Here is a 22,399-nt window from a genome sequence, read left to right on the forward strand (position 1 = left end):
AGGAAAATACCCCAGTTATGAGATGCCACTCCATCACATGGCTCTATACACACACAAATTCACACACTTATTCACACCCGGGGGAAATTTAGAGTAGACTGTTCTGCTCTAACTACTGGCATGCATTTGGAAAATCAAGAAAAAAAAATCACTGGGAACCCTGGAGCTGAGAGGTGCCAACACTTCCTGCTGTGCCATCATGCAGTCACTTACCAACATGTTTTTTTTATTTTTCAAAGTTGTATTTAAGGTAAACTCTGTTAGTTAAGTATATATTGATCCAGTTGTAAGTAGTCCCAGGTGTGTTGAGCTTTTTCCTGAATGCGTTGACTATGTGCTATTCAAAAAGTCATGAGTGCACACACGAATAATGGCTCCTCTGCTGAAAACCTCCTGAGTCTAGCCAGTAATTGAGGTAGTAATGGGCCGACTCACTGTTAATGAGGGTGCAGTTGATGTGTTTTGCTGCGAGTCCTACCTAAACTCACTCTTGACATGAGGGTATGAGGGTATGAAGGGCCACATCAGCTCCTCAGCAAAACTGAGGAGTTGTTAATTAATACTCAGCAATTATTAGTGTTTATTATCTTTATTGATACAATAATAACTAAATAGAATGCATTCAGAGTGATGCGATGTTTTTAGGTTGTACCTGTAGTAGCTAATGTTGTTCCCTAATAGAACGTAACATCAAGATGAAAAGTACACATAAAACCTTTTTTCTTTTAGAGTAAATAGGACAGAGCAATTTAAAACTAATTACTCATTTCAGCAGTACATTGGTCTTTGTTTTTTTTATACTGAGCTCTGCATGTACTTCGGTAAATCATCACTTCAAGCACTCTTCGCCCCAGTGATGCTTTTGTATGAAATACAGGCACTACACTGAAACAAAATATGTGGTCAGACAGATTTAATTAAAAAAAATGTATATTTACTTAAAAAATTCATGTTTTATCAACACAACTTGTTTTTTTTTGCTTAGGCTAAACTTAACTCAAAGATGTTTCTAATTAATACATTGAGCATGAACAGTTCAGAAAGTATTAACATAAAACAGTTACACTAAAATCTCATGAGGATGTTTGGCACCCATGGGAATGAGAATTAAAGCAATAAATTTGAGGCAACTTAAGCATGCATGGTAGAATAGCGCAGTGGTAAAAACACCACCAGCAGCTGTTGCAAAACACCAGCATCCTGAGTTTGTTTTTGATTTTATTCAGGGAACAATACACCCCCAAATCACGTTGGATGTAATAACACTAATTGTGTTAATGTTACTCGATTCAATCACATGTAATCCATGTTTGTATTTGCATTAAGTAAATTCAGATTTTCAGTGTCCCTGATGTCAGCATCTCCACAAGCAAAGCTAAGAGACTAAACATGTCTCTGTGCAGTGAGTGCACCCATACCATTCATTCCCCATGAAGTGCTGCTTGTCGGCTCATTAAACTCCCCTCCTTGGGTGAATTTGTCTAGACCAGAGATCAATACCCCGCATTCAGTGTGTATATATGTGTGTATGCGTTTGTTTGAGCTTAGTATTTTGTGGACCTCATAATGGGAACGGATGAAACAGAGGGCAAAAGTTTGAGCCTGACCCTAACACCAGCTCATAAACTATATTTCCCAGTGGAAGAAGAAACCTTGAGTATTGATCTAGTTCATGATAAAAGGATAAGGTGAGCATTGGCAGTGAAAGGGGGATAGGAAGATGAAAGAGGAAGTGAAAGAGGTCAGGAGGGACGGGTGAGTGGATGGACGGACAGATGGATAAGGGGAAGTGAGGGAGGGAGCAAGGGAATCAGAGAGAAAGGGTGAATTGTGCCTGCTTATACACAAACTCAATGCTTTTTCATCTAGGTCAAGGTTAAGATGTGTGAAATGTTTATTGATTGCTTTATACTAGAACAGAACAGGAGGCCATTTCTGTAGATTGTGTGACTTAATTTATGCTTTACATTGATGCCATTAATGCAAGTGTCAAGCTATACGAAATGCTTTGGCTTATAGCATAATAATGATATACCAAATGATTAATTTGGTTAATGAATCAATTATTATGATTTAAACTATCATTTCATTTTGAACCTAATTCAGCAAATTGTTTATACTGTAGCGGATAAGTTTTAATTTTAAATGATTTCTTGCAGATATAGCCTTGGCAAGCAAATAACCTTGAACCCTCATTTAAGGGTTACTCACTGAATAAACACATTTGTTTTGAATAGCGAATCATATTTATAGGATAAATAAATTGCATTTAATGAGTTAGATTTTATAACCTCAGATAAATTGGTAACTTTTAGATGAAACTAATATTAGATTTCTAACTGAAGATTTTATTCATAACAGAGCAAAGTTTGGAAGTAACATCCTCATTAATTATGATAGCAATGCTCTCGCTCATTACAGCTTAATGTAGATGATGAATTCTAAATAAATTCACTTAAAATTTGGACATGAAGGTTCAAAATAGCTTCTCTGTCGGTCTGTCACTGACTATAAGGTACCATAAATCCTGTTGTTTGCTCTTCAGTGAGTTTCCTACCTGTGTTTCGTTTATTCAGTGCTAGTAAATAGTACTCTCTTGGCATGTGGCATGTTTGTGGGCTTGGCAGCAGTAAGGAGCCGAGTCATGAGTGCAGCACTAGCTGTAAAGACAAGGTAGCAGTATGTAATCCTAGTCTTTGTTACTTGTCAGGGTGTTTTAGAAATTGGTTGGGATTTATGGGAAGAGAGTGAACAAGAAAGAATGGGTAAGAGAGAGAGAGAGAGAGAGAGCAGGAGGGGAAAAGGGAAAAAAACTTTTTAAAGTCTACTGTGCCTTTTCGCTGAATGACAGCATAGTGATTTCTCAGGCTACAAATTCTCCACTTTGCCTTTGGTATTTTTGAAGACCACTATGAGGGATAGAGCATGCTGGGCTGTTCACAGGGGGACTATGGCTAATGAGCGTTTATTTTAGAGCATTGCCATGGCAACACAGGAGGTACTGACGGGCATGAAGAAGAAAATGTGATTTTTATGACATTATAGATTGTTCTTTCTTTCTCTCTTGGTCTCCCATGTCAAAGGAAGAAATTTCTTTTTTGGAAGCTGTTTGAGGTTTTTTTTTCCGAAGCCCTAGCTCGGTCAATTGTACATTTGAGTAGACTGTAGAGACCCTAATGCTTAGAACTATCTGAAATAGTTTGCATAGTTTTTTGTGAAACTGTGAATGACTTTTAAAAAAGCTGAGTCATTTTTTTCTTGCACATTTCTACATAAAATTTAAAATATACCTGTTTATTTTTGTCCCCTAGAGCTTCTTTGAAGGTTGGGATGTCACAAAGAAGAAGGATAAAACGAAGGGAAGACATGATACTATAATGGACTGTGAGCTTTGTTTTTTTAAGCATTTATTAACAAACATAATTGTTAAGCATGGGAAAATAAATGCTGTAGTTTGGTCTTTATACAAAAACATATGTAGCAACCAATTATTAATGATTTACATTTTTAAGTGTTTTTTGTTACGGTCTCATGTTGCTTGCAAGAGATGTATTATTGTGTGATGTAATGAATGTTTATTTTGTGTGTGTGTGTGTGTTTGTGCACATTTTAGATGATCGTCACCGTGTGAAGCTGCACCCTCTCCTTGGGGATCCGAATTCTGACTACATCAATGCCAATTACGTTGATGTGAGTCCTCAGTTTTGCCTCTCTCCAGAAACAATTCCAGTGTTTTTGTTCTTATCTGCCTCCCCTTGAGTCCATTCAATATCCGGATCAGCTGTCTCATTCTCTTTCCCTGCTCTGACCTAAGCTATTGAAGACATTATTTCCAGAGAGAGCTCTGCACTCACAATTGCCTTGTCCCTCCAGAAATTGATTTGAACTTGAGCCTTAGATGGTTTGCTGCTTAGCTTCATTCATCCACTGCAACATTGATTGTGTTTCTAGCAAATCTTTGTGGCAGATGTGTTGTTTAGGCTATCTGTTGAACTGTATGTGTGCTTACACGTTTGCATGGCTTTTAAGTAGATATTTTCTTAAAACCATATTCATTCTAATATTAGAAGTCCAACCCTATCAGGGAATTAGGTGGGTGTTATATTGTACATTTTATATGGGTTTCTGCTCACTTTATTAATATTTCTGCTAGAGCACTATAGCTGCTAACAAGAATTCATTATTTCTGACAGGTCAGAAGGTGGTGATTAATTTTCTGTAACAGCAAGTCTCTAACAGTATTTCCCTCTGCAAGCTGTATATTAATGATCTCATTCTAATATGTGAGCATTTCTACAGTAGCAACTTATTCAGAGAAAATTGTTTGGCAGATTCAAACAAGTAAAACAAACAAAAAACTGCTTTTATTTAACATATACGTATAAAAATACAAATACAAGTAGGCATAATTACATATAATGTGAAAATGTCTGAAGGGGGATGATTGTTTAATAGTTATGGAGGGATTCATCAGTGTCAGAACTTTATAACTGGGGGGAAATGTAGAAAGCTGTGTTTCAGATTTTTGTTTTTGTTTTTTCCGAAAGGGAAGAGTGTTCAGGACAGAGGATTTATAGGTTATCTTACAGAGAAACTGAAAGTTCAAGATTATATTTTTTTTGTTGAGAGGCTGTGAGGTAATAATTGTTTATATCTGCTATAACATAAGTGATGCAACATTATATGTAACCACAGACAGTTAAAAAGTTTAGACATGTCATTTATCAATACATTCATATATTATTCACTGGCAGACTGGAATGAAATAAAACACTTCAGGACATGCTGTTATAGAAAAATAATCATGGTGATGGTTTGGTTTGGTGTGGCCTGAATCAAACGCTTACATAAACCATTCAATATCACATCTTTTCTCTTTTCATAGACATCTCTTGAAAAAAAGTTACGTTTACAGACTTGCACAACCTCTCACTGCTCACCTTGACTGCCTTTATATTTAGCCTATAAATGTGCTGGTTCTCTGTGTGATCCTTTTCTCTTTAGTGAGTCCTACAGTGGAAATTAGACTATCATTTTGTGGCTCAAAAGTTAGAAAAGCATCAATTTAAAGAAGCCTTGGGTCAAAAAGCAAGCACATGTATGTATATGCTTTAGGAATAATTTTCCTATGAATTTACAGTCATCTGTACGTTAATCCCAGATCTTCTCTGGACCTTTTGCAGGCATTATTTGAAATGAAAGTTTGGATTAATTTTTGAATAAATAATTCACCAAGTTAATTACACTACAATATGTTGAAATAGAAATGGTCATAAACAGTCAAAGCGCCATCAGAAAACAAGCAACAGGGAATATTTTTTGATTGGAAAAAAAAGAAATTTTCATTTTTTCAAAAAATAATAGAATAAAGAAATATATAATCTGGAGCACAACCAAATTATTAAACCCATACACTTGGTCATTATCCAGAGCTAAGAATCACTAAGGGAGCAGATAAAGTGCTGGAGCTGACAGGATGTGCTGATGTTCTTGTTGATATTTTTTTTTGTTTTGGTTAAATGGGGAGTATGAAGAGGCTTTAGAGGAGTGTGTTATGGTGAGTTCAGGCCCTCTTGTTTAGACTCCCATCATGATGATGGTAGCCATTAAAGTACAGGGCACATAGGTCTAGGTTTTGTTAGCTCTACACACAGCCTATTCACCAGCTTTTTTCCAGTGTGCTTAGAGCAAGTATCTGCCAGAATCCTTAAGTTAGTAAGTAAAAGCATCACTTTTGTAGCGGGGCAAATGGCTGGTTCAGAAGCCATAAGTTACAGATTTGTTTTCCTCTTCTACTTTAAGGCGTAAGAGAGTGCACTTTTAGTGTGAGGTTGCCTGTTATATTGATACTTAACTTCTTCATTAATGCACAATGGAACACACACCAACTCTATACTCATTCGCACACTCATACAAGTATATACATCCATTTCTAATGTTGTGCGTTAACACTTCTCTTTGTCTCTCTCTTACTTTCTTGTTGTCTCTCCCCATTTGTGCCTCTCTGTTTTCAGTTTCCTTTGTGTAAATCTGTCAGTCCTCCTCTTCCCACAGTTCTTTCAGCTTCTCATTAACTAGTCTCTGTCTTCTCTTTTTCTACCCCTTTCTCCCCACCTCTACGAGTTTGGGCCCTGTAGATTCGGATAAACAGGGAAGTAAGTACCTTGCTGTTCTTTCTTCTCTCTTCCTCCTTTCCTCCCTTTCCATTCGTCCCACTCACTGTCACTTTACCCTGTTTGTGTTAAATGGTGGAATGCCTCCATTACCAGCGGACACTAATAAATCACATGAGACATCCATGTCAACATTCATGCTCTCTCTGTCTTTTCCACCTTTGTATCCACCTCTAAAAGAGAGTAAGCCCCTGGACTTCTGTTCTGCACCTAACATTTTCTGTATCTGAGCTCATTATTTACGATGTGAAGGCATTCTGACAAAAACAAAAAAAAGGATTAGATTAAAACATTACATCTTCACATGCTCTCTTTGCAGCATTTTAAATGGGTAACTAATTGAGGTCTCAAAATTCTCTAAATATCATAATGTCTGAAAAGGTTTCTTATGTTTTATCAAAGTTTAATCACTATTTTTGCCACAGACCAACAAAATGGTACAGAATATATATTAAATTAAGCATGTTAATTTTTAGCATAAAACTTAAAATATGGTGCCCTTAATTAAAGATTTTGGTCTTTTCTGATTAGATTAATTCTAGATTGATCCACACCTACCTCTATTCTCTAAATATTCAGTAATAAACATCTTTAAATTCACTTACAGCATTGCAGAGTTAGAAACCTTTGACTTTATAACTTATGCAATACATATAACTCTAAAATTTAACAACTTGCTGTTATTCTGGCTACATTCAGCTTAAATCTGTCAAAACCTTTTTAAGAATCAACATGATATTTAACTTTCTGATGTGTTTTGGGAGTATATTATTTATTATTAATGTATTATTTTGGGGGATAGATATCATTTATACTTTTTTTAGCTACTCTGTGTGTACCAGTAAAGAAAAGCTGTGAAGAGGATCCAGATGATTCAGTGTGAGGGCACTAAAGTATCAGACTAATGCTAAAGCAGTGTGGGAAAATCTTTTTTTATTTTTATTATTATTATTATTATTATTATTTCTGCTTTGTTTTTTCCATGTCTATTTCCAGTTAAGTACATGAAACCTGACATGTGCTATAATGGAAACTCTCTTTATGTACTAACATTGCCTGTAACATAAGAGCCTTGTACTCCCACACCACTTAGTGCTCTGTAAAATAAATCCTACAGTTCAGTCAAATGTAATATAAAATTGTTTTATATACCTTCACTGCTCTCTCTAAGGCCCACACACCTGATCTAATAGAACATTATGCTAAAGGGACAGAATGTGAAGCCTGCCTGAAAGAAAGGATCTTTCTTTCAGCTATCTCCTGAGGCTGTTTGAATAAGTGCATGGATAATGATTACAATCTGAAATGTTCTGTAAACTCAACAGCAACTCCATTATTTAAATTATTGTCTGTTTAATGAAAGCATATCAAATTCACAGTAACACTTCCAAATAGCTCTGTAACAAAAGACTGCTTGTGACAAACTGCTTGCTTTGCAGTACACATCACAATTCAAGTGATTCTCAGGGTGTTTTCACACTTGTTCAATTTAGTCCACACACAGAACCTGTTCTGGGCTTGTTTAGGGGGAGGGGCTTATAATCTCAGGTTTGCTTTCACACAGAGGAATTTCTTCCAAATCATGAATCGATTGTGCCATTCCATGCATCACATTTGTGGATGAATGTGTGCAAAACGGTAGGGTGTAGGTTCATCCCTTCTTTTTCCTCTAATACCAACATACAGCGTCGAAAATCAGCTCTTATGCCATTTTGTAAGAATACCATGCAAGCTGTTTTCATATAAGAACCTTTTTAGTCATGCAGGCTTACATACGACCTGTATTTTCTGCTATACTCTCAGTTCAAACACACAAATGACAAAAAAAAATGGATAAATACAGTGCTCAGGTCCTTGAACGTCTGATTTGGTACATCAGAAATGCTTTCAGTTTTCTCAGTTGACTATAAAACAACCATATCCTGCCATCAGGAAACCTGAAATAGGAAGGAATGTGACAAGTTGAACCAATCTTCGGACTTGTTGTGCAGCGCCAAGAGCAGATAGCTTTAACACCTGATGTGGGCTACACCACGCTTCAGTGGAATTGAGCCCCAGACCACCATTTTCAATAGGACAAAGATCTAGACCACTCCAGGGCTTAAAAACAGCTTTCACACTTCACCAAACAGACCAAACTCTTTGGGCAAATGGAAAAAAAAACAAGTGTGAAAATGACCTTAGTCTCCACCATAGCCAAACAGTTATCTGGCAAAGATATGAGTGTAAATATAACAGATATATGGTTTGGGGTGTGCTTGATTTCAGAGGAGAGTGTTTGGTGTGAGAAGTGGCTTTACACCTCATGAGCCATTGAAACATTATGTTGTACATTAGAAAGGACAGTTCCTAATGTATGCTTGGGTCATTGATTGATTAACACTTGAACAAAGCAGGAAAGCAAAGCAAGAAAGAGAGAGAAATGAGAAGGGATAGTGGAAGGTACAGTGTCAGAGACAGGTGCTCATCTGGCTTTGGCTGAGGTACAGATGGCCTTCTCAGCATGTCCACTTGCTTCTGTTTCAGGGCTACCATCGATCCAACCATTTCATCGCCACACAGGGTGAGTATCTCTGCACGCCCTGGAATGAGTTGTCATTGCATTCATGTCTGTATGTGTGTGTTCTTTTGAATTGGTATGGTGTGTACTGCCCATCCAAACCCCATGGGTGAGAGTAAGTCTTTCTCAATCTCTGCACTAGTCTGGGTGAGTGAGTGGGATGATTCACATTCTGACTGAAGCTAATGGCTGCTGAGCTGTGGTAATTATAGCTGTAAATGTTATGTAGGGCAGTGGGAAGGGAGACAGGCCTGCAGAGCAAGGGATCACTGCCTGCTGTTTTCATACCCGGGCCCTCCACAATCTCATGCTGCACAACACCTGTGAGCCCCTGGACAAGGGCCTAGACTCTGTGGGTGTGTGTGCACGCCTGTGCGTATGTGTCTGTATGTGTGTGTGAGAAAGAGGGAAGTGTGACACTCTAGTGTATGAGGTCTCTCATAACCCCTTGATCAAAGTCACTCAAGGTTTCCCTCTGCTCTTCCTCTCCTTACATTTCAAACTGCACTAAATAAATCATTGTCTGCATGTGGCATGTGTGTCTTCCCCTATTGAATTTCCATGCCCAGTCACTCACTTGGTAAGGGAAATTTGCTTTTTCTCCAAGCCAGCCGCATCCTTTGCTGATGTTCTAAACGGTTCTTCTGTCAGCAAAATGGGCTGCTATTGAATTACTCCCTGTGAAGTGCTGGATTACAGAATTGCCTCATAACACACAATGACACTTTAAAAATGAATCTTGCTGTCTAGAGCACTGATTGCCACAGAATCACTTGTGTGTGTGTGTGTGTGTGTGTGTGTGTGTGTGTATTTGTATGTATGGATGTATGTATGCAGGGCCCAAGCAGGAGACAGTGTACGATTTCTGGAGGATGGTGTGGCAAGAGAACTGCTTCAGCATCGTTATGATTACTAAGCTTGTGGAGGTGGGCAGGGTATGTTCTGGCATTCTTATTTCACTCATCCATACTAGTCCAAAAAAGCTTCAAAAAACTACTAATAAATTTCTTGTGACTTTACTTATATAGTATTATTATATTATATATAATATATTACAAATATATTATGACATCTTCAAAACAATCAAGGTCAGCACTAGAAAAGCTTGAGAAGGTAGATAATTCCAAAACACAATCCACAATCTTTGTAGTCTAGAAACGGGGCAAAAATATTAAAAATCAAAGGTAGCACCAAACCAAAAGGGCAAGGCAAAAGGCAGAAACAAGATCAACAAGGCTGAATCATACACAGAATGACGATCGGATACAACAATTGCAAGTTACGGGTATGACAAATTATCCAATATAACAATGACTCAGAAGTTGCAGGTATGACAAAGTGAACTGCAAGGCTTTGCAATGTGTGTGTGAGTCCATTTACTTTTAAGTAGTGTCTAACAGTAAATAATGGAAAATGAATGAGAATGTGGTTCAAAACAAGAGGACATCCTCTGGCAAGCTGGAGGGGAAATGTCTGGGCTAGATATTGCACTATGTAGACTTTGTAGACTTTATGTCTATGTGTCAGGGGTTAGGAATGCATGGCATAGATCAGTCTCTAGATGATTTCAATATCAGACTACAAACCAAGCTGAACAATAGAAAAAAAATATAAAGAGAAAAATGTGAGAAAACCAACATGTCTTAATGGAAAGTCTTTTGGCTAGTAAAAACCTAATTCAGATATTTTTGGCTTTGTAAACTGAAGATATTCCTAGTCCCTGTAGTAATAATAATTTAATGTGTATACTGAAGTGTGTGGGATTGTTTAAAATTACAGCATTATTTGTTGTTCTGCGTAATAGACAATAGCCTAGCTATCATCTCTGTGTTCATGTCTGCTCTAATCCAGAGCATTTGATGTTATTGTTTGTTCCCTTCTCTCCGAATCAAGGTTATGTCATCTCAGCATTTAAGGCATAATGCTCTTCCATTTCCTGCAGCACACACTGATCACTTCTTTCAGGGTGCAAATCACTGCTGGCAGAATGCTCTTAAATGACTAGCTTGTGTTATTATGAAATGGTATTCTGTTATGCCAAATGGCTTTTGTAGTATATGATAAAAACCTATTAAAGCCAGGCAAGGAATAATGCCTGAAGCGCTGTATTGGCAGTGACACTTATTATAACTGTTACGACCACATTGCGGGAAAAAAAACCCCGGCATTTAGGTATTGGGTGATTCTAGTTGTTAGATGTTGTTAGTTATTCTGACTGGAAGGTCATAACGACTGTATGGTGCTGCTTTAGACTATAAGCTGTTTCATTTTAAGGAAGATTAATACTCCGTTATGACGCTAGTGGCAAGAGTTACAATTTTTCAACATTTGTATCTAATTGTCCGTTTTTCTCCCAAGTGAAAAAGCATCCGGTATCATTACTGAAATAAATGCATCTCTTCCAGGTGAGTTTGGACTCACCTGTTATGTGTGTGTTGTGTCTAAGCAGGTTAAGTGCTATAAGTACTGGCCTGATGACACAGAGATGTATGGAGATATCAAGATCAGCCTGCTGAAGACAGAAACTCTGGCTGAATACGCAGTACGCACCTTCTCCTTAGAGAGGGTGAGTATAACATTCTCAGAAGTACACAACTCAGACAACACAGCAGATCCAGGGAAAGAACTTAGGTTTGCTTTTTCTGCTCTTCAAGCTACATGCACTTGCATTCTAAGAATATTGTATTACTGTATTAAACATTTCTGTAAACACACTGTAAAAAATAAAACAAAGTAATGAATGAGAGTGAGTGAAAGGACACCAAGTTGTGTCTTATCCTGTATATATCAGACATATTTGCTCAGTAAGTGTTATAAGCAGTGAGATATCAATAATGCAGATTGTAATAAAAAAAAAAATTAAGTGGCAGCCTTAAAAAACAAATCAGTGAAAACTCATGTGCCTCTTGTAGAAATGAGAGGAGTGTCAGCATCAAATTGGATTAACTGCTAATTATGGTGGTCGGTTTAGCAGTACTGTGTGTAGAGTATTAAAAGAAACAGGGATGAAATGAAGCTTACATTTTTAATTTAAGTGTCTTATGAAAGACACTTTTTTGCCAATTTGAAAATGTTAAACATTAATAATCCACAAAACCAGTTGGTGTTCCAGATGGAATTCGCCATTTGAAATCACAAGTTGCTTCATATTAAAGGCTTTAAGGCTGGAAAAAAGCACTTTTTTAGACATGAGCAAGATACAGTATATACAGTACACTGTATGGCTAATAGTATGTGGACACCTGACCATCACACCTCTATGTGCGTGTCGAACATCCCATTCCAAAACCATGTGTGTTAATATGGATTAGGTTCCCGTTTCGCTAGGAAGTTTTAGACTATATTTTGGAACATGGCTGTGGAGATTTGTTCTCATTTAGCCACAAGAGCATTGATTGTGTACTGATGCTGGATGAGAAGTCCTGGCGTGTAGTTGCCATTCCAATTTATCCTAAAAGTGTTCAGTGGGGTTGAGGTCAGGGATCTGTGAAGGCCACTTGAGTTCTTCCACATTGACTTTGGCAGCCAATGTTTTCATGAAGATTATTTTGTGCACAGGGGTATTGTTATGCTGAAACAGGAATTGGTTAGGCTTATTAGCTCAAGTGAAGGGAAATGTAAAGACATTCTAGAGAATTGTGTCCTTCCAGCTTTCCAAGTTGTCCAAGTTTGAGTAGGCCCATATAGATGTGTTGATGCGTGTCTACATTATTTTTTGGCAGTATATTACATCCTGTTCAATGTGAAGAACTGGAGAGAAGTCTTTGCTATGATCCTATCCAGACTTAGCATTCCAACAGTGTGGTCTGTCCTATGTAGTCGCTTATATCATGGATTCTATGTTTTTTTTTTTGTTTTTTGTTTTTTTGGAACAATAGTGAATAGTGTTTTATGTTTGTGTCCATGAGATAGCACACCATCGTACAGTAAATCCTAAAACAGCCGTTACAGCAAACCGCTCTTCTGGAAAGGGCAGCACTACTGGTCAATCCAGCTGATTTATTGATTGCTAGAGGCTCTAAGTACATCTTGTACTTATCTTTAGGGCAAGAGCTACCTCAAACTTTAATCTGTCTCCTAAAATATGTATAAAATGTGTACAATTGGGCAAAAAGTTGTTTTATTCATCATCTACATGCACATACTTTTACTGTCAGCACGATGACACCTACCATCCATCTGATGCTTTACATGAAAACTTATTGTTTTATTTTATTTACATATTTAGCTTCCTTGACAGTCATTTTGGCATCTTATTAATGCCCTCCTCCTCTACAAATTCTTTAAAATTAAATGCACCCCAGGGTGTATTATTAAAGAAACTGGTAATTAGTTTTTGTGGGATTATATCGTCAGTGCAGAACGTGATGTATTAGGATATTACGTCCACCTTGTTTCTGAAATAAGTAGCACATTCCAGTTTGTACAAACAAAACAGCCCTAGGGTATAGTGATACTGAAACCAGTATGCAATTTCACTTGTATGCACTCACATGCAGAATGTTTTATGGCATTATAGAGCCAGTTAAAGGAAATGTTGATCAGTTGATCCAAGTGTAAGCTGCTGGAATAGAGCTATAGCACGTATCCAAGGATTCATTTGTGTGACTTGAATAAATAACCATCTGATGATAATTCTTTAGGGTTTTTACCAGGGAACTCTGGATAAAACTCTGCTGCAGGAATTTACAGTCTACTGATTAACTTAGAAACATATAGAACTATACAGAATGATAATACAGGAATTCATTTGGACAGTATTACTTATATCATCATGTAAGATTGTTTCAACATTCTTGCTTTTTGTTATATATTAACACTTTTACCTTTTTCATTTGAGGATTTCTTTTCTCTATAGAGGGCAAGCACTAATTAAAATATCATAGTAGAATCCAGCCAGGGCATCTTCATTGCTAAGCCAGACTTTCTGAATTTCTCTGTAATTTCAGAATTACATTGACTTGTATGTTGTAAAGTTTATTACACAGTGAGAGCAAATAGCTTAACATTGCAACAGGCAATGGAATGTATTTTATTCCTTTTGTGTTAGGCCTTTACGCTTACTGCATATTTTCTAGTATTTTCTCTTGGGTCCTTTTTTTTTTAGATATTTGCCTGCTCATAAGGATAAACTGACATGACCTGACATTCAGTATAGACTGGTTATATTTTCCCTGGACAAAACTAATAATCTCAAAAGACAGTTAAATCTCAGGATTAAATACATTCTTGTCATGTTTATCAAAGTCTCCAAAAAGGAACACCAAGGGGCCCAATGATAAACGTTCACATTCTCAAAAGAGAATACACATCAGACAGTACAAACACAAAAATCCCCAACATTTACTGTGTTTCATACATTTATTATTTGCAGTTTTTATTCATTTGTAAGTGAAGGTTGTTTTAGAGTTTGTTGTGTGTTATCGAAATCAACACCGTGTGTATATCTGTTTTCTTTTTTGTCTCAATATTGAGTTTTGTGTTTTATTGTATAGGGTTTGTATTATTGATCTACAGTCAGCTTGTAATTTTGGGTACCTTTCCAGAAAATGAGCAAAATCAATATCTAAAATGAATAATACATTCAATAAGTAATATTTTAAACCTATCCATATTGAAGAACACTTGTTGCTGTATCGTGGACCACTCCTCTATGCAGATATCAAAGCTCTTCTTTGATTCGAATCACAGGTTTTCACTGGGGTTTAAATGAAGAGACTAGGATGACCATTGTAGAAATTGATTTTGTGTTTCTAAAGCCATTTATTTCTGGCCTGACAGATCTATTTTCAAGTACAAATCTGGCAGAGCTAACAGATTTTGAGCAGACATACTCTGGTACTTAGCATGATTCACTATGCCACCAGACTTCACAAAATCTCCTGGACCAAAACAGCACAGATGCACCAATGACCTAACAACATATTTTATAGAAGATTTCAGCAACAGTGTAAATTTGGCCTTATGCAATTATTAATGTTTATGTTAATGTTATTTTTTAAACAGTTTACAGTGCCTTGCAGAAATATTCACCCCTTATAATTGTCCATAATATTACGTTGATTGAAACAATACTTCTGCAAAAGCATACTGTAAAACCTTTTTTGTATCCTACTGCGACATTTTGTAGTATTAAACTGTATTGTCTACAGAAACACATTGTATTTTAACAGAGGAACACTGTAATTACTGATTTTAATACTGTAATTATAGATTAAATTACTGGGCATTAAATCATTAAAAATATCTTTTTTTTAGTTTTCATAGCACTAGTGGCAATTGGAAATGGAAAACAACATAATCTTGTAGTCTAGTTTTAAAATATTTTTTAAAGCAAAGAAAAGAAAATTGCCTTTCAGATCTTTGTCAGTATTTTTTTTATTTGAAAGTTCACGATGAAGTAGTCTTAACATTTACCAAACAATTACCAAAAATCTCTTCAGAGAAGGTTGTACGAAAGATACATGGTAACTTTTGCAGGCTGAAAAAAATCATTTTGTAAAGGATGTTTTATGGAAATACAGTAAAATGCTATTAGAATTTTTAAGGTTACAGTGCATTTACATCTAAAATCATAGTTTCAAATTAGCATAAGTACAAATTAATTCTGGTACCCTTAGTTGTCATCTGTGTACAAATAAAGTTTCACATGTTTGCATTGTATAAATGCACCTGTTCATAAAAGACACCAGAATGCACAGCATTATATTTAACACACAGTTTTACAACATATTAGCATTATATTTAGTTTTTCTAGTATTGAGGAGCTAGCAAAACAAATTCAGAAGTTCTGGAAAATTTGACCATCCCTTGATGCATCATACAGTCAATAAATAAAATAATAGAATTTGAGAACTGTGAGTTTGCATAGAGGAGGCTGTTCATCAGAAGTCAGTGACTAGGTAAGGAGTAAAGGCATTATTCATACAAGCAACCAAGAGACAATGTCTTTTTTGGAGTTTAAAAGGCCTATTCATTTTCCCCATGATGATGGTGGATTAAATTGTTTGTCTATCGATCTACATTTTGGCAACAGAACAAACCACGAGTCTATGTCACATTACACACACACTAAAATGTGCCTAGAAATTCACATATGCATGCTTTCTGTACCTGCAGCTAAGACAGTACTGAGGGCTGGATAGCAGTGAATATAGAGGTATTAACTGGGTTTAGCAAATCTCCATCTTCTCTGACTCGCTCCCTTTCTTATGCTGCTGTGTATAGGCACTGAGCTTACAGAGGACTTTGATGTGCGCTTTAGGAGCGCTCACTGGGTCTGTCTGTCAATCATAGTGACTGAATGGTGTGTATATGACAGCAGCACAAAGAGGGCATTACTGCTTCACTGTCACACAGCACTTCTGTTTATTCAAACTGCTTGGGATTGGGTATGATTGAGGGCAAGATGTACTGACCACACCCTCATAAATTTCTCTGAACCCTTATTTTCCCCCCTGCCTGTATATAATGAATGAGATTTAAAGCAGAGATAGAGAAGATCTCTGAGAAGATCTCAAACTTCATCCCTGGAACAAATTCTTGGGGTTTGCGTATATTGCATTTTGTAAACAAGATTTTAATGACAAAAAGGTAGCAAACACACATTCCACTTAGATCAATGTACAATATTACCTTCTTTATATTACAATAGGTTATATAACTTGCATACCAACTATGCATATTACAAATAATAATATAACAGTTTGGTTGTAATTACAGAATAATTATGTTGTACTGTTTAGTGTAGCGTTTATCTCAGTAACACATGATTTGATCTTAAACTCATATTGATCTAAAACAATTACCGAAACAAAATGTTGACAATATGCTACACTGCGATATACTATACACGAGTCATTAGCGTTAAGTCTTAAATTGTCTTACTTTTATGTCACATTGTATTACATTGACAGCAAATATTATACAGAAAATTTATATTTTGACAGCTAAGAAAAAAAAACATCATCTACCTCTTAATATTTTCATCTCCCAGGTATTTTGTAGGCTTAAAGGAAAGTGCTTGTCTTTAAAAGTAGTGGTGAAAAAAAAACTCATCTCAAACACATCTACTCAAAAATCCTTTTGCTATCTCAGAGGCATGAAATACATGCAGGCCATTATAATAATCTATATGGGTTTCTCAGAAAATCAGATGTAACTACCTGTATAGTTCAACTCAGGATATTGAGAAATTTCCTGTGTAAATATTGCCTTTGTGCTGTGTGTTTTTTCAGAGGGGTTACTCAGCCAAGCATGAGGTGCAGCAGTTCCACTTTATGTCATGGCCAGAGCATGGAGTTCCCTACCATGCCACAGGCCTACTGGCCTTCATCCGCCGGGTCAAAGCCTCTACACCAGCTGATGCTGGCCCTGTGGTGGTTCACTGCAGGTACACAAATACCTTTTTGTCACAACATGCTCAGCATCGTACTTATTGTACATCGTGACCTTGACCTGTGCAATTCTTTGGATAGAGAGAGACTGTTGTGTAGATCTACTACACATAGTAGGTCAAGTGTCATTTTGGAAAATGTTAATGTAACAACACAATACAGTCCAAATAGGGTAGATTACTGATGTGCAAAGGTGTGTATGTATTAATGCATCACTGTGTGTGTGTGTTGTAGTATGGGGGCAGGCAGGACAGGCTGCTACATTGTGCTGGATGTCATGTTGGACATGGCGGAGTGTGAGGGAGTGGTGGACATCTACAACTGTGTAAAAACTCTCTGTTCCCGCCGCATCAACATGATTCAGACAGAGGTGACACACACACACACATCGCACAGTACATACACACATAATAATAAGTGTTCTGCTTTAGAGCATGTTTTAAGGTGTGCCAAGTTTACAATCCCAATGACAAAAACCTTCACTGAATCTTTCAGCCTTGTGCATGCGTGAGTATTTTTAGACCACCGTCTATTCACATATCCAGTCTTTATTATACAAGTCTGACATTCATTCCATTATATTGCATTCGTAATCATTTGCTAGACACTTCATTAAATCAATTCTGCAATTATTTGTTTGTTTAAGGCAATTTATCTTTCTGCACACAAAGAACAATTTGAGAACTAGTGGCATGTAACAAATGTTTTATTTAGATTTGAGAAAAAATTCTGTCCAACAGCATTTATTAATTTAATCAAGCTATATATTGAATGCATTGTTTTCCTTTTTTCTGTTCTGCACTCTACACTGTCCTTATACTCACATTATATCTCATCTACCCTGTTGCAGGAACAGTACATATTCATTCATGATGCCATCCTGGAAGCATGCCTGTGTGGAGAGACAGCTATACCAGTGAACGAGTTTGCACTCACATACAAGGAGTTGCTAAGGGTTGACTCTCAGAGCAATTCCTCACAGCTCCGTGAAGAGTTCCAGGTGAGCATTTTGCTTTATGTATCCTCAAACAGAGTGCCTCCAATTTTGGGTATAGAAAATAATTACAGTGCATTCATTTTTTCTTATTCTATGTTGCAACCTTATTATGAAATGCAATTAATCAATGTACATTCCATACCCCATAAAGACAAAGCAAAAGAAATGTGAAAAAAAACATTATTTAAAAAAAAAAGAAAAAAAGATTTTCTGGTCTGATGAAATGAAGATTAAACTGTTTGGCCTCAGTTCTAAGTGTCATGTCTGGAGTAAACCAAGCACCACCCAGCATTTGCAAAACATCTTTCCATTGGTGAAGCATGGTGGTGGTAGCATCAGGCAACGGGGGTGTTTATCAGTGGCAAGAGAAAACCTGTCCTGGAGTACCTAAACACACAGCCAAGACAATGAAAGAGAAACTCTGTGAATGTCTCAGAGTGTCCTAGCCAGAACTCAGACTTGAGCCCAGTAGAACATCTCTGGGGAGGCTTGAAATTAGTCCTTCAATAATGTCCTCCATCCAACCAAGAGAAGAATAGCAGAAAATCACCAAGTCCAGGTGGACAAAGCTCTTGCATCATACCCAAAAAGACTTGAGGCTGTAATAGCGACCAAAGGCGATTCAACTAAGTAAGTTGAAGTCTGAGTACGAGTGAGAAGTGTGAATACGTATCCCAATGTGATATTATATATTTATTTATTTTCTTTGTAATACATTTCCACTTTTATCACAGATCTGTTTTTTGCTTTGTCATTATGGGGTATGGAGTGATTATTTCATATTTTCACTGCACTGTATATCAACAATAAATACAATTAAGGTTGAATTTTTTTTTTTATTTTTATAAAAATACATTTTAAGATATAATTTGGTTATATGTTCCCTATAATAGCATAGTGCAGCATTTGTGCTAATTTTGTTCTGAATGTAAGGAGATTAAATGATAGGCTCATTAATATTAAAGGGCTTAATATACATTTTGTAATGCATTTTTTAAAGGGATTTGACATTTTTAATGTTCATTATATTCATCAGACAGTAGCCAGTATACTAATATTCATCGATCAAATACAATCAAAGTGAGATTAATCAAATAAGTGCAAATCACTGCTCAGAGCCTTAACTACTGCATCTTTTAATAAATGTCAACTGAGCCTAATGTGGCAAGGACATGCACAAAGTGATGGATTATCATAGTCAACAATCCACCCAGTTATTACCTAAGGACAGCCCCAAGGGTTGTACTAAGAATTTAAATTTGTGTTTGCCTTTTTACTGATACTTACTACTACATGCCACAATTTAAGTAAGGGTAAAGACGTTTAGTACGAAGACTAAAGCCCTACCTTTAACACTTTTTTGACTTTAAATAAATCCTTTGTCTTCTGTGCTTTCTTTCATTTTGCACTAAACTCCTACAGTAATGTTTCAGCTGAATGGCATTCTCATTCCCTGATTATCATTTGGCTGAAGTTAGAGTAGAACTATAGACACTTAATAATATTTACTACTTGGTGATGTTTTTTCGCTTAAGTCTCCCTTCTTCCCATGTTTTCTTCCATGTACCATCTTGGGCTTTTTTTTCACTGTTGTGCTCAATATGGGATGTTTAATGTAAAAAGCACTATGTAAACAGAACTGAATGTTTGCACTTCAATGACAATGAAGCCTGCAACAAGTGCACATGTAAAGAGCTAATAAGACAGCTATGGTGTTCATTACTAATGCATGCAGTTACATTTTTATTGTATACTAGTGGATTGTGTTTTTATTTTTATTTGCACTGCATGGAATGGTAATTATTTCAGTGTTCACGCTTTTGTAAAGGGTACAGGTTGGCTGATTTGTCAGGAAATTATTAGTTAGAGCTTTGAACCGAGAACACATTCATAATGATTCACCAATATTTGTGAAAATTGTCCATGCACTTCACAATCATATCTGAGCACGAGCTTAAGCCTGCAGTCCGCATATGAGTATATAAAATTTATGCAAAGAGCGGAAATATAAATAAATTGAAGAATTCAGCTAAGCACATGTTTGTGGAACCTGCTTCTGTGTGTCTCATATATTTTGATTTTAGTGACTTGCACATAAAATCCAGTCCCTTCAGAAAATATTGGAAATGCAAGGTCAGTTTAGTTGTTTGTGCTACGCACCAAAGACATTTGGGTTTGAGTTTAGAAGCCGGATAAAACATGTAGAGAGCGTAGGATTTCAGCTTTTATTTCCTATACTATTTACATATGCTTCTCAAATTCAGATTTTATTTGTAACATACACAATACGACATTTTTCATGACTGTCCTAAAAGATTTGTTAACTTTTGTATAAGACCACCAATGTTTTAGGAAAGTAAAAATATAGGCACAGATAACATTTAGAGAAAATAGTAACACTTTATATTTGGATGCAGCTTCTTTGCTTGCAATAACAGTGCCAAGCCTGCAACCCACTGACATTACCAAATTGTTAGCTTCTTCTTTGTGATGCTTTTCCAGTTGTTTTTTTTGTTTTTTTTTTTACAGCAGGCACATCTAAAACCTTTCACTTTCCCCACTGATAATGTCCTTTGTTGAGTTGGCAGAGTGTTTTAGTTCATTGTCTTGCTGCATCATGAACTTCCACCTGCTTAATTTGGATGCATTTATCTGTAAATTGTCAGACATGTTTCTGTAAACTTCTAAATTTGTTCTTCTGTTACCATCAATGAGTTATATCATTTTATTCCTACAAGCCCAAGCTATGAATTTACCTCCACCATGTTTCACACATGAGCTTGTATGTTCTTTAAGCTTTCTCTCTACACACTCTCCATCACTTTGGTATTGCTTGAGCTTGGTTCCATTTTTGTGGCTCATCTCTGTACTTCCTTTCGATTCTTACTGCTGATGACTGATTTGCATCCTCTATATTTCTGCTTTTTTAGTCTTCTTCAGACGGCGGATTGTGATACCTTAACTCCTGCACTTTAGAGGTTATTGGCGATGTCCTTGACTGTTGTTTTTTGGGTTTTTCTTCACAGCTCTCACAATGTTTTCTTTTGTCAGCTGCTGTTGTTTCAGCTTTGGCTGGTCTGTTCGGTGCTTGTTGCTCAGTACACCAGTGGTTTCTTTCTTTTTCAGGACATTCCAAACAGTTGTATAGACTATACCCAGTGCTTGTGCAATACCTTTGAAAGATTTTGCCTCTTTTCTCAGCTTCAAAATGGCTTGCTTTTCTCCCATTGACAGCTCTCTTATCTTTAGGTTGGCTTTTCCTTTTTAACAACAAATGCAGTCTACACAGGTGAAACTGAAGGCTAAAACAAGTGTAGATGTTCTGAGATGTTCTATCTGCTCACTCAAAAGTTGTCTTTTACAAAATATATTATGTTCTATGCTGTGTAGCACATCTACATATAAATATGCTGAAATTCATTTTCCTAAAAAAGAAAGCTCATATTCATGTTTTTATCTCAAACCCAAATAACAGTCTACAGCAAAAACAAATGAATTAGTCTTGCCTTTACAGTAGTTTTGGATGGAACTGTATATGCTTGTCTCACTATTGCTTTGTTCAGAAAGGCAGCTTCAGACCAATCTTTTCTAATATCTCGCTTTCTTTTTTTCTGTATTTTCTGCAGTCTAACATTTTTTCTTTTCAAAATCAGATTCAAGTCACATTTATCTGTGGTCTCTGTGTTTACTCATAATTTGTAATGTGAAAATTATAAGGAATGTAAAAAATAAACGTATGAGGGTAACATGCAGAAATTCCACCGAATTACAGAATGTTGAATTATAAAATCATAATAATGTCAGATTAGTGCAAGGATAAACATATGTTGTGTTCAGAATGGTGGAAAATGATATATACAAATTTTATATACTGTATCTCTGCAGTTGTACAGGACTGATAAATTGATAAAATTTTCCTGGCAGCGCACTCAAACAGTTGATTTTGACACTGTTAATGTCTCGGATTTATTCTGCCTTTAAGTCTTATTACTGCCTGATATACTAGCAAGGACACTTCTTTAGTGTTTATGATGTGCAACAGACACAGTGTGCAAATTGCACAACTAGAATCGACCGTAGACCTTTTTTATGAGCTTTCTTTGGCATGAAATAAAGATGTGACACCACGCAGCTGACTAAAATAAAGTGTGCATCCAATTACTTGGTTGTCAGTTTAAATTGTCCAATTAATTATGGTCCCTCCTATAAAAACAGTAAGGAATATTTGCAGTAAAGTTTATGTTTGTGTGACCGTTTGCACAAAACGCCTTTG

At 36.4% G+C, this 22,399-nt stretch overlaps 1 protein-coding gene across 9 annotated transcripts in view; it reads left to right on the top strand.

Annotated features, from left to right (window-relative positions):
- The window catches only part of ptprub (protein tyrosine phosphatase receptor type Ub), a 190,264-nt gene that overhangs the window by 155,409 nt on the left and 12,456 nt on the right, over nt 1-22,399 (top strand). For 4 of the 9 annotated variants that reach the window (XM_058387584.1, XM_058387628.1, XM_058387594.1 and 1 more), the window contains 9 exons: nt 3,312-3,384; nt 3,614-3,690; nt 6,138-6,155; nt 8,700-8,736; nt 9,571-9,668; nt 11,183-11,299; nt 16,971-17,125; nt 17,364-17,499; nt 17,980-18,129. In XM_058387584.1, coding sequence (XP_058243567.1) covers nt 3,312-3,384; nt 3,614-3,690; nt 6,138-6,155; nt 8,700-8,736; nt 9,571-9,668; nt 11,183-11,299; nt 16,971-17,125; nt 17,364-17,499; nt 17,980-18,129 — 861 coding nt within the window. The remainder of the gene's footprint in view (nt 1-3,311; nt 3,385-3,613; nt 3,691-6,137; nt 6,156-8,699; nt 8,737-9,570; nt 9,669-11,182; nt 11,300-16,970; nt 17,126-17,363; nt 17,500-17,979; nt 18,130-22,399) is intronic. The other 5 variants (XM_058387613.1, XM_058387647.1, XM_058387636.1 and 2 more) reach the window with 3 other exon arrangements.

This window comes from Hemibagrus wyckioides, linkage group LG01, assembly GCF_019097595.1.
Source record: "Hemibagrus wyckioides isolate EC202008001 linkage group LG01, SWU_Hwy_1.0, whole genome shotgun sequence".
Lineage (NCBI taxonomy): Eukaryota > Metazoa > Chordata > Actinopteri > Siluriformes > Bagridae > Hemibagrus > Hemibagrus wyckioides.